General features: G+C 39.1%; 1 protein-coding gene across 1 annotated transcript; it reads right to left on the bottom strand.

Annotated features, from left to right (window-relative positions):
* Nucleotides 1–4,211: 4,211 nt before the first annotated feature.
* On the bottom strand, nt 4,212–7,658 carry LOC307030331 (uncharacterized protein). The gene is made up of 5 exons (XM_079666673.1): nt 7,323–7,658; nt 6,135–6,467; nt 5,314–5,405; nt 5,140–5,240; nt 4,212–4,791 (listed from the first exon to the last, which is right to left on the bottom strand). The coding sequence occupies exons 1-4, from the start codon at nt 7,597–7,599 to the stop codon at nt 5,142–5,144; spliced, it is 801 nt and encodes a 266-aa protein (XP_079522799.1). The 5' UTR covers nt 7,600–7,658; the 3' UTR covers nt 4,212–4,791; nt 5,140–5,141.
* Between the last annotated feature and the right edge of the window lie 5,114 nt (nt 7,659–12,772).

Genomic DNA, 12,772 nt, shown 5'->3' with positions numbered 1-12,772 from the left:
GGATTTGGTGAGGTCGACATCAGAGCGCACCGTCATTCTTATTACAATATTCTTTACTTTGAGACCTGCATTTCAACACAGAATACTGTCAGTGACCAATGTCAGGCAATCGAGAAACATTTAGTGTAAACAGTGAAGGATTTGAACATAGTAAAAAACTGTAAATTATAGTGTCCGTCCCAAATATATTGTGTACTTATATTGAAAACTACCCTTGGATGATGGGTTAGTAGACTAAAAGCTTTAGGAATCCCAAGTACAACATATAATAAGTACCCTGTATCAAGATCAATGAAAAACAAGGGACATTTGACCTTTTTTAGAGAGATTTAGCAAAAAAAAAACACTTCTGGGGTCATTTGGGTGCATTTTCCATATCTCTGGAACCCCTTTGTCGATTTTGCTGATTGACATCTCTTTCTGACCACGAGAGCCAATAGAATCAAAGGGGGATTTCCCCACACACACACATGGTAAAACAAAAAGGTGGGGGCTTCACACACGCAGTTTTGCACCAGAGTGAAGCTATCTCTAGCTCTGACATCTGGAAACGGAAAAGCAGGTTTATTGCGTATGGATTATCAGAAATCCTTTCAAAGGGACACAGACACATTGGATTAACCTATGGATTAACTTCAGCAGCATTTTTATCGTTGTAATGCCATTGCAGACCACTTTTGACCAGACGACGACACAGGTTAGCCATGTTAGCGTTTTTAGCTACCTAGCGCCACATGTTTTGATGTCTGTTTTTGTTTATAAAGTCGCGAGTTCGCATCATTGAGTGATAATGTCTCTACCCATCGATTCTGTGTCATCTCACGATCAGATCGATTGGTTGGATGTGCAGAATGGATAAATAATAAGGTTTTATGAGTGAGTTCCGTTGCAGTAAATCTATTAGCATTTTTCGCTCGTTGCTAATTCAGAGGCTCAGCGTTAGCATTGTGGGGTTTAAAAAAATAAAATAAAAAAAAAGATCAGTTAGATGAGTTTGTTCCCGTTACATGGATATAAAACATTCATAGTTAAATTAAATGAACATGCACTCAGACACTGTTTCCTGCAAGATGTTGCGGGAGGGCCCCGGTACCGGGATCTCTCTGGCTTAACAGGTTAAATAAATTGTACAGTAAAGACACATTTTCTTCTTAGTAAAATGACGATTTTGATCAAAACAAGTACAAATGAATACGTTTTTCAGCTCCTAGGGACATGGACGTAAAAACCAACAACCTTCTCCTGCAAACATGAGCTTGTTTGTTTCGGCACTGGAGTGCAAACGACACACGTGTGAACAATCAATCATTCAATCAATCAATCGATCATATTGTACATCTCTTCCCACATCACATATAATTAGATTGAAATCTAGTAGTCTGTTCTGTGCGCGAGGCAGTTTTAACCAAATAAATGCTTTTAAAATGTCATTAAAATAATGTCCAAGTTTGAATTATAACTCAAATAATTCCTGTAATGTAATTTCCACACATGAACACAAGGTTCTGCAATTAACTGATGGTCTCTTGTGTGCGGCATCCCTGCCGGTAACTTTCTTGTGAGCACAATAACGCTTTTTGTGTCCATGTTCCCTTAGGGGCCCGTAGGGGTCAAACAAGAAAGGATTAAGAAAACTGCTGTAAGCTATTGCTAACAACAACTTTCAAAAAAAGTAATAACTTCTGTTGTTACATCTGGATTTGTATTAACTCAGCCAAGGAGTTTGTGTTTGATATTTGTCAGCAGGATTACATAAAAAGTAGCCAACAAGTTTCGCTAAAATATTGATTAAAATTAAAACATGACAGAAAAAACACATACAATTTTGGATCTGATCAGAATCACAGGGCTGATATACCCATTATTTTTCAGTTATGGAAACGCCCTCTTGGAGGTCCGAGCTCTCAGGGTGCTCTTCTGGTTTAAGATATTTTTAAAGCTTATTTTATCACATCTTTAACATCTACTACAAATATCACACTGTGTGCAATTTGCTTACTTTCATAACACGCACAATCTTTTCCATATCCACACGTTACGTCATTCCACCTTCCTCCAACCGTCATCTCTCCACACGGTTCGCTTGCTCCGCCGCTGCTGGGTTCACCAACGTTCCACCTGGTATAGTGAGCTGGGCCCCTGCCATCGGACCACATCCACCTGCGAGTGTTTCCTCTTCGAAGCCCGATCCAGCTGTATGTCCCATGACTGCCAAGAGTGTTGACTAGATCGTTCTTGTCCCTCACGTTGTTCACCGTGGCCAGGTCGGTATACATTAATCTGCAGAAGCTCTGAGCTTCATACCAGGTCAGGGAGTCATTGATGAGGTGGTACTGCTCAGAGGCTTTGGGCAGAGGTTTAGGTGGTTAACAAGTGGAAAAAGAGCAGAAACATTGATATACACATCACAAATGATATAAAAATCATATCAGGTGGACAATAATATGTCCACCTGGCCTGTTACGCAGCGTCCACATGGCGGCGTGTGTTGAAGCTTGCTGGCGGGCGTGTCTGAAACTCGACCAATAACCAATCACATGAATCTCCTGCCCCGGACACACAAGCACACGGTTTGATTGGCTAGAGCTTGTACTGGCATATGATTCGATTGGCTGAAACTTCCGTCGAAGCTTCAAAAGTTGAACATTGCTCAACTTTTGCAGCGAGGGATGCGTAGCAACGTGTATCGACGCGTAGCACAATGCAGTTCGGCGAAGCGTGGCGTCACCCCTTTCAAAGTGAACAGAAGCGTTGAAGCTTCAACGCACACCGCCGTGTGTACGGGCCGTAAGTGGCCTGCCTCATACAGGGTGACTGGCTGTCTACATGATGTGGCTTGCCGACATGGCCACTGTCATACAGATCATAAATCAAAGCCCTTGATTGGTCTCTGTGTGTCATTCAAGCTCGGGATAACCTCAGCTGAGGTGAGGTAAAGGACTCTGAGTGTTGATAGTTAACTTAGTCTAAGTTCTCAGTGGGTCTCAGACGGTTTGGTCACCATTTATGTAAACACATATTTCCATTTGAGGGGGGAGTGATTAGTAAAATATGCATGAATTAAAAAAAAGAAAAGTTAACTAGGTGAAAAAAGTTAAGATACACTTTTAAAACTTGTTGAGAGCTAAAACTAGTCTTTGCTGCTGCCTCGAAGAGGAAAGGAAGGAGAGGCTGATTCAGGAGCACAGACACACTCACAACTACAAACTATGAATTAACAAAAAAATAAACAAGTTTCAGTGTTTTTTCATATTGGAAATGGTATGTTATTGGTTGTGGCCATGATTTTATGATTATTGAAATGTATACAGTTCTGTTTCATATAGGTGTTCCCATAGATCTAGTCTCATATGTTCCCCTCAAAATGCACCAGATTGATGCATTTCACTCCAAAATAAAAAAAAAATCTTACCCCGGACCCACCTAGAGGATTTGAGGTCCACCCGCACTTAAAATCACATGGATAGGTTCCTAAATACTTTTACCATGTCCATATGTTTATTTGTGGGTAGTAGATTTAAACTATAGGGCTATAAGGGCCCTGCCTCTACCTGTTCGCTCACATCGCGTGAAGGGTCTGCTAACAAGCGACCTACTGAAAGGTTAATGTTAATGTAAATGTTGTTCCACGTCACAAAAGCATGTCACCTTAACCTGTTTCAATGTCATTTCATGCAAAGCACTTCCATTAGAACGTAGGGAACACATTTGAGTATGAGTCGCCCTTTTGCATCCTGTGCTTTAACCTTCATCTTGGGTTGCACTTCTTTTTTGTTTGTGTTTGTTCCGTTTCACTGAAGTGTTGCTTTGTGTATCTTACCAATCAAATTCTAAAACGATTGATTGAATTTGCATTTGTAGATGCAGAAGCCTGTGTTTTAGGATATTAAAGTAATCTTGAAACATAATAAAATACTCAAAACGTTAACATTTGTGACTGTGGCCTATTGCTTTTATAATTGTTATGCAATTCAATGCACCTGACATTTCCAAGCTCTTACAAAAATATATAATGTATAGATGGACCGTCTGTGGATACATTTGAATTGTTACTAAAACATAATCAATGTTGTGCAAGCATTAGTGTGTACAAATTGAGTTTCAACAAACGACATAAAATAAAAAAAAAAAAAAAAAGGCATTTCTTTTTAAATCTATTCATTTTTATTCACAATCGGTATTAGAATTTAATGGGTAAACAGATACACATTCCTGACCTCAGAGTGCATCCTAAATAATCAAGTGTGTTGACGGTACATGGCAAAAAGCAAGTTAAATACAAACTTTTCATGGCATTTCATTTAGTACATTTAAAAGAAGAAGTAAAAATATTGTTTCTGCTGTATTAATAATTGTACTCTACTTTCTCAATCTATTTCTAATAGAACATATATTTGTTTCAAAGTAGCACACACACTCTGTAATCGGACTCCCTCCACAAGGTAAACATGTGGAAAAGCAAAGAAGATAAAAACAGATGTTTGCATGTTTATCTGTCAAGAGATAGCTTTCAGAACGAGACGCAAATCTTAAAATGTAAAGGTAAATGATATCGAATATGACCCAAGGCTGCTCAGGCTTTATACCAAAGGTCCCATGACATGGCCATTTCGACTGATCATAATTCCATTGTTGAGGTCTACCAGAATATATTTACATTGTTCAATGTTCCAAAATCACACATATTAGCTATGCATATATGAAAATAAAAGCCTTGAAACCTTGAAACTTGAAACATCTTAATCCCAACAGTCATATCAAATCAATGGTGGCACCTCTGGTTAACAGTTTCTGTAATGAGAAGAACATAAAAAAAAACATGATTAAGAGCAGATTATATTTCAAAACAACACGCAAAGGATCATTCTGATTCCCTTTGCACGTATGTACTTATGTCACATGTTAAAAAGCACATCGCATTATTTTGAGATACTGGCCCCAATGGTAAAGTGTTGATTTATTGCAGGTTAAACATCTGCTTTATATTTGTATATGTCGTTTTAATTCTAAAAGGTTCGATATAACACAAATCCAAAATAACATCTATATGTTCTGTAAACACTGGAGGCTAGGTTTGTTTATATGTCAGTCGTTGGACTACAACAATCATGTATTTTAAGATTAGGAAGCTAAACTCACCCCTAAGGGACCTTATGACGTTGAAAGGCGAGTCCACTGCTGTCCCTTCGCCAGCTGAGATTGAAATCAGTAATGCCCTGTTGTGCCAGGCTCACTTTCAACTGAAAGTAAAAGAAAGTGTTAGAAATAACAGAATCCTTTGTTCTTACTTTTGTTATTTGTAAAACCTTTTACCTTTTCCAGAAGAGCATCGCTGATTGTGGAGTCAGTGAGGTCGAGATCGGAGCGCACCGTCATTCTTATAACAGTCTTCTTTACTTTAAGATCTGCATTACAACACAGAATAATGTTAGTGATCAATGTCAGGCAAAGTGCAATGATTTAGTGGAAAACAGTAATGGAGTGTAGGTTATTTAACAAAAAATGTATGTCCCGTCACATATTAAAAATCTTAATTTTAAACATCCCTTTTTTACAGTTTTAGTTTGAAATACTCATAACAACCTCTAGAAGCATACCATCCAGCAGCCAAAATCAAAAAATGGAAAAAGAAGTTGTCCTAGGTGCAGTATAGGAGGAAGGCATTGCTATCTGCAGACAAATACCTTTGAACGGTTCTGCTTGTTCTTTTTAATTAAGATAATATAATACATAAACTATCGTAAAGTATCAGGTCTGGTTTGGCCACTCAGAAATTTGAATGAAGTTGTAAAGAAACATTTTCTTCTTAATAAAATGACGTGGTGAATTTGCTACCAAACCACTACAAGTAATGCTTATGTTGTTGATCATATAAAACATGAGGATTATAATACAGTTATATTTCCATTATGCCAATATTAATAAGACTAAGTCTAATATTCCCTCTCCTTTTTGCTCTGTTTTGGTCTCCACCAGCTACTGAAAGTCTGGCTCTTTAGCTGTGAAACTCTTCTAAATGTGAAGGGAAATCCAAATGTATGGGTTCTTAGCCAACTTCTCTCAACTTACTAACCTGAATAACTTAGGAAGCATGTCTCAGAGTCATGTATTTAATTAGCGTTTCAGTAACTCACCGCCATGACAGACAAATGTGGACTTCTTGTTGCAATCGGCTCCAACCCAGCGTCCCTGCTCTGCAACAGAAGCACAGTCTCCCCCTGAATCTGAACCACTCAGCCAGTTCCTGAAGGAGGTTTCTCCTCCATCAGACCACATCCAGGCATCATTGAAGAGACCGATCCACATACTGTTTATCCATGAGTTAGCTTGATTGGCAACAGCTGTATTATTCAAGGCACTGCTTATATAGGCCATGTCGGTGTGTTTAGTTCTGCACTGCTCTTGACTCTCCACCCAGGTACTTCTTCCTGGGTAAAACACAAATGTCTCTGTTCCATCTGCCCGGGCTAAAGAGAGATTCAGGGATAGGGCACAAAAATACTTACATTTTGTTCATCAGCAAACGAAGCACTGAGCTCCTAAAAGGACATGGACGTAAAAACAACCTTTTCGTGCAAACAAGAGCTATTTGTTTCGGCACTGGAGTGCACCTATGTGTGAACAATCAATCAGTCAATCAAGTGATCATATTGTACATCTTTACCCACATCACATATAGATTGAAAATGTGTAGTCTGTTCTGTGCGCAAGGCACGAGGCAGTTTTAACCAAATACATGCTTTTAAAATGTCATTAAAAAGATGTCCAAGTTTGAATTATAACTCAAATAATTCCTGTAATGTAATTTCCACACATGAACACAAGGTTCTGCAATTAACTGATGGTCTCTTGTGTGCGCCATCCCTGCCGGTAACTTTCTTGTGAGCACAATAACGCTTTTTGTGTCCATGTCCCCTTAGGGCCCGTAGGGGTCAAACAAGAAAGGATTAAGAAAACTGCTGTAAGCTATTGCTAACAACAACTTTCAAAAAAAGTAATAACTTCTGTTGTTACATCTGGATTTGTATTAACTCAGCCAAGGAGTTTGTGTTTGATATTTATCAGCAGGATTACACAAAAAATAGCAAACAATTCTCGCAAAAATATTGATTGAAGTTTCAGCATGACCAGAGAAAACACATACAATTTTGGATCTGATCAGAATCACAGGGCTGATATACCCATTATTTTTCAGTTATGGAAACGCCCTCTTGGAGGTCCGAGCTCTCAGGGTGCTCTTCTGGTTTAAGATCTTTTTAAAGCTTATTTTATCACATCTTTAACATCTACTACAAATATCACACTGTGTGCAATTTGCTTACTTTCATAACACGCACAATCTTTTCCATATCCACACGGTACGTCATTCCACTTTCCTCCAACCGTCATCTCTCCACACGGTTCGCTCACACCGCCGCTGCTGGGTTCACCAACGTTCCACCTGGTATAGTGAGCTGGGCCCCTGCCATCGGACCACATCCACCTGCGAGTGTTTCCTCTTCGAAGCCCGATCCAGCTGTATGTCCCATGACTGCCAAGAGTGTTGACCAGATCGTTCTTGTCGCTCACGTTGTTCACCGTGGCCAGGTCGGTATACATTAATCTGCAGAAGCTCTGAGCTTCATACCAGGTCAGGGAGTCATTGATGAGGTGATACTGATGAGAGGCTTTGGCCAGAGGTTTAGGTGGTTAACAAGTTAAAAAAGAGCAGAAACATTAAAAGTCACAAACAGGGAATCGGGATTTCCTGAATTACAGCAGAATCAACACTTACTGTATGTCACACTCTGAACACAAAACAGTTAGCATTTTACTTGAGGAGAAAAAGTGTTATTTAATTAAATTCCTCTGTTTTCTTTACCATTTCGCTGCCGTGGAATTCATGGTGAAAAACCTGCACTGGAATTATTGGATAAAGTTAGGGTGGAACTTGGTAATGTGCTAATTTGCTTTAGTTTGTCATATAGGCATAGGTTTCCAGATGAATCACAAGTGTTGATGTTTTGATGTTGAAACTTCCTATCTGGAACTTTCCTTGGATGCTTCACCATAGCTTTCCCCAGCTAATGCTGCGTTGCATTATTCTTTCCCCATTGGTAAATAATCCCAATGCAACGTACTGTCAGAAAGGTTGGTGTACAGGTAGGTTGAAATATCAACTTTAAATTAAGATTTCTACTGCAGTCACAGTTCAAATGTTGAGTAAAACAGTTTAACCAAGTGTACACCATTGTTTTTGAGACTTCAACATACATGTACCGTAATTTTCGGACTAGAAGCCGCGCCTTTTCCCCTATTTTTCGACGCTGCGGTTTATATAACGGTGCGGCTAATCTATGGATTTGTACAGCTAACGGCCAACACCTTTAACTCTATGGGCTCTATGGCCGGTCCGCGGACCCCCACCTTTAAGCGGCGGGTTCCAGCAGGAAAAGCTGGAGGCCGGAAAAGAGTGAGACAGGTAGCGCGCAAAAGTAAAAGTGGAACCGAGAGTGGTATGCCGCTGCTGCGGCTTATATTCAGGTGCGGTTTATAGTCCGAAAATTACGGTAGTTTAACCTGTCATTATAGTTGAAAGTTGTAGCATTTAATCATGATGCAAATAAGAACTAGGGAACAACCCATTTAGGCTCCTGTGGGACATCTCACTTCTTTAACTTGTCTGGTTTTATATTACAAACAAATGATTAACTGTGATCTAAAAGTTGTTAATCTATCACCAGGCGGTGGATAAGGCGGTACGTTTTACATTTTCTAACTAAGGCAAAAACTTCTCCCATGACGGTCTAATTTCTGTCTTGGCCAAATCGGTCGATTTTATTAAAACAGTCGATAAAAATAAGTTAAAAGGAATCCAAGCAGACCAAAATTCTCAAGAAATGTTTGCACGGTCCTCACATTTCTGTTATGCCAGTTGTTTCATTTCATTTCAAACCTTTATTTATACAGATGAATCCCATTGAGATCATTGATCTCTTTTTCAAGGGAGACCTGCTCAAGTAGTTCCACATGAAACATAAAAACATAAATAGAACAACAAAAGGATATCATACTTATACAGCAGCATTTACATAATTATCCACATGAACAGGGACCAACAGCTTCCGATTGAGTAGCATCCAACCGAGCTTTGAAAACATTTAGTGGCACCAGATTGTTCAGTTTCCATTTAATTTGCAGACTATTCTATGACAGTTGTCTCACATGATTAATAATAAAACAAAGAGAACATGTTGCACATAAGCCAAGAAATAAAAATAAAGTTATTTCAGTACTTACTCTGGGCAGACATCCTCTGTGACAAAAGGGCAATCCCTATGAAAAAAGCAAAGCGTTTTTTCTCACAATTCAACAACAAACAAGTTAACATTAGTATTAAATGTGCTTACCAATGAAGGGGATAACACCTTGTAGCCACACCATTTTATCTGTGAGACAGCAGACAGCGGATCACATAAACTATATCACAAAGAGAACGTGGAATACTTTAATAATAATTAAGTTAGATCAGAGTAATGACCTTCTACCAATTGACGTACAATAGCATATACTGTATATTGTTCCACACAAAGGGCTTACCTGTCTTCTTTCCACATCCAACTCTTTCCAAAGTTTAGATTGTGTGACAGAAATATGTATTGGAAGCTTTGTCACTGTTTCAATGTCACTTCATGCAAAAACACTTCCATTAGAGCGGAGGGAACACATTTGAATATTTGTCATCCTTTTGCATCCCGTGCTTTAACTATCACCTTGGGGTGCACTCCTTTTTTGTTCGTGTTTGTTTTGTTTTAATGAAGTATTGCTTTGTGGATCTTACCAATCAAATTCTACAACAATTGATTGAATTTGCATTTGTAGATGCAGAAGCCTGTGTTTTAGGATATTAACGTAACCTTGAAACCTACAAAAATACTCAAAACGTTAACATTTGTGACTATCTATTGGCCTATTGCTTTTATAATTGTTATGCAACTCAATGCACCTGACATTTCCAAGCTCTTACAAAAATATATAATGTATAGATGGACCGTCTGTGGATATGTTTTAATTGTTACTAAAAGGTTCTTAACGATGTGCAAGCATTCATGTGTAAAGATTGAGTTTCAACAAACAACTGGACATAAAATACAACAAAACCCAACAGGCATTACTTTTTAAATCAAGTCATATTTATTCACAATCAGTATTAGAAGAATGTAATGGGCAAACATTCTTGACCTCAGAGTGCATCCTAAATAATCAAGTGTGTTGACAGTACATGGCAAAAAGCAAGTCCAATACTAACTTTTCCTCCAGTTACATTGAGTACATTTAAAATAAGAGGTTACAAATACTGTTTCTGTTTACAATCTTACTCTAATTTCCCGTTTATTCCCTCTACAACATATATTCCTGTCAAAGTAGCAGGACTCCTTTTTCACCAAATACACTTGTTGGAGAAATGGCAGCTCACACACACTCTGTAATCCGACTCCCTCCACAGGTAAACATGTGAAAAAGCTAAGTAGATGCACATTTAGAGAAAACAGATGTTTGCATGTTTATCTGTCAAGAGAAAGCTTTCAGAACAAGCCGCAAACCTTAAAACTTAAAGGTCAATTATATTGAATATGACCCGAGGTTGCTCAGGATTTATACTAAAGTTTTTACAAGGCAGTTAATAGAGGGAAACTCTCTTCACGCAGAGCATCTTAACCCCAAGAGTCATGTTAAATTATTGGTGGCACCTCTGGTTAACAGTTTCTGTATTGAGAAGAAGAAAAATAAATGACTAACAAGATTACATTTTCATATATGTTCTTAATTAAAAGCAGATTATATTGAAAACAACACCCAAAGGATCAATCTGATTTTCTTTGAACATATATGTACTTATGTCACCAACACGTTCTCACTCCCAACCCGTCACATATTGACGGACTGTCAGGGCCCCTCCCCGTCACGCTATTACGTACAGGGTACCCCTTGGAAGTCAGTTTTCAACGGGCAGGGCGTCCCATTGACTTGCATAGAGCTCCCTGAACGTTGGTAATAGAGGAGTTGGGATCGCGGCAAAATGCTCTCCGCAGATCCATTCTCACAGCGTTTATCAACCTTTTTCTTACTCAATATCAAGCCACACTTATTATTTTTACTTTTTATTTTATTTGAATAATATAGGACTTTTGTTGCCGTCAGTTATGGGGAGAGTAGGGGCTCAGAAAACTGAAATCTGTATTGTTTCATCGTTTTTTCCTTCTAATTTTGTATTATTTTCTAAACAACACATTGTTATTTACTCAACAATAACAGATAATTATCCTTGTGTTTATTTATTTGTTTGATTAATAAACAAAAGTTGGAGTCCGTCAGGACCGAGGGTCGGAGCAGCTCATAGTAGTTGCTTTAGAGAATTTTACACCTGGAAGTAAGTATTCTCTCCGCTTCGCAAACCCTGTGATAGTCCTCAAGCTCTGTGATTGGATGTTTGAGTTTGCGCCAAGGGTTACGCCCATAGTACGCCGAGCGTCGAACAACACTTTGAAATGGGATGGAACCACGGCAGACTGTCCAAAACTGGATTTGAACGGGTCCACCCCGTCCCCATAAAAGTCAGCCAAATTAGTATTGATACTGCCAGGAGACGTATTGTGTGAAGAGAAATTGAAGATTTTGTTTGATTGCTGATATATTTATGATCCACGTCACATATTGACGTGTTGAAGAAGAAGAAGAATTGGGAGGGATGAAACCCTCTTTAATGGTCACACATGCAGAGCACACAGCACACACAGTGAAATGTGTTCTCTGCTTTTAACCCATACTAGTACCAGGAGTCTAGCACTAGGAGCAATGGGCAGCTATTGTACAGCGCCCGGGGAGCAATGGGAGTGAGGGGGGAAGGGGGATGTCCGGTGCCTTGCTCAAGGGCACCACGGCAGGGCAGGAGGTGAACTGGAACCTCTCCAAGTAGAAGTCCACACTCCAAATGTAGGTCTGGTCGGGGACTTGAACCGGCGACCCTACGGCTCACAGTCCAAGCCCCAGTGAAGCTAACGCACACGCTATTTGTTGTTTGTTTATATCACAGTCCGTTCTTCTTCTCTGTCTTCCGGTTGTTGCCTGTTTTGAATGACGAATACACACTCCCGCCGCCTGCTGGTAAGGAGAGTTATTGCCACTCACGCATGAGCAGTTCGTACGTGCTTGGCGAGTAAAGTAACGAGTAAAGTAACGAGTAACTTTATGTAGAGAATAAGGAAGTATTGTAATATATTACATTTTTTTAGTAACGACCCCATCTCTGCCCGCCGGTAACTTTCTTGTGAGCACAATAATATTTTTTTGTGTCCATGTCCCCTTAGGGCCCGTAGGTGTCAAACAAGAAAGGATTAAGAGAAACTGCTGTAAGCTATTGCTAACAACATCAACAAAAGTAATAACTTCTGTTGTTACATCTGGATTTGTATTAACTCAGCCAAGGAGTTTGTGTTTGATATTTATCAGCAGGATTACACAAAAAATACCCAACAATTCTCGCTAAAGTATTGATTGAAGTTACAGCATGACCAGAGAAAACACATACAATTTCGGATCTGATCAGAATCACAGGGCTGATATACCCATTATTTTTCAGTTATGGAAACGCCCTCTTGGAGGTCCGAGCTCTCAGGGTGCTCTTCTGGTTTAAGATCTTATTAAAGCTTATTTTATCACATCTTTAACATCTACTACAAATATCACACTGTGTGCAATTTGCTTACTTTCATAACACGCACAATCTTTTCCA

This window comes from Notothenia rossii (assembly GCF_949606895.1).
Source record: "Notothenia rossii genome assembly, chromosome: 2".
NCBI classification, from domain to species: domain Eukaryota; kingdom Metazoa; phylum Chordata; class Actinopteri; order Perciformes; family Nototheniidae; genus Notothenia; species Notothenia rossii.
The sequence above is the reverse complement of the archived record's forward strand: the minus strand, read 5'-3'. Positions and strand labels throughout refer to the sequence as shown.

What these genes read in the sequence shown, in the direction of transcription:
- LOC307030331 (XM_079666673.1), bottom strand. Translation starts at nt 7,599, where the DNA reads ATGTATACCGACCTGGCCACGGTGAACAACGTGAGCGACAAGAACGAT. An exon ending in AGATTGTGCGTGTTATGAAA is followed by an intron (nt 6,468 to 7,322) that starts GTAAGCAAATTG and finishes ATCTCTCTTTAG; the next exon opens with CCCGGGCAGATGGAACAGAG. An exon ending in CACATTTGTCTGTCATGGCG is followed by an intron (nt 5,406 to 6,134) that starts GTGAGTTACTGA and finishes GTTGTAATGCAG; the next exon opens with ATCTTAAAGTAAAGAAGACT.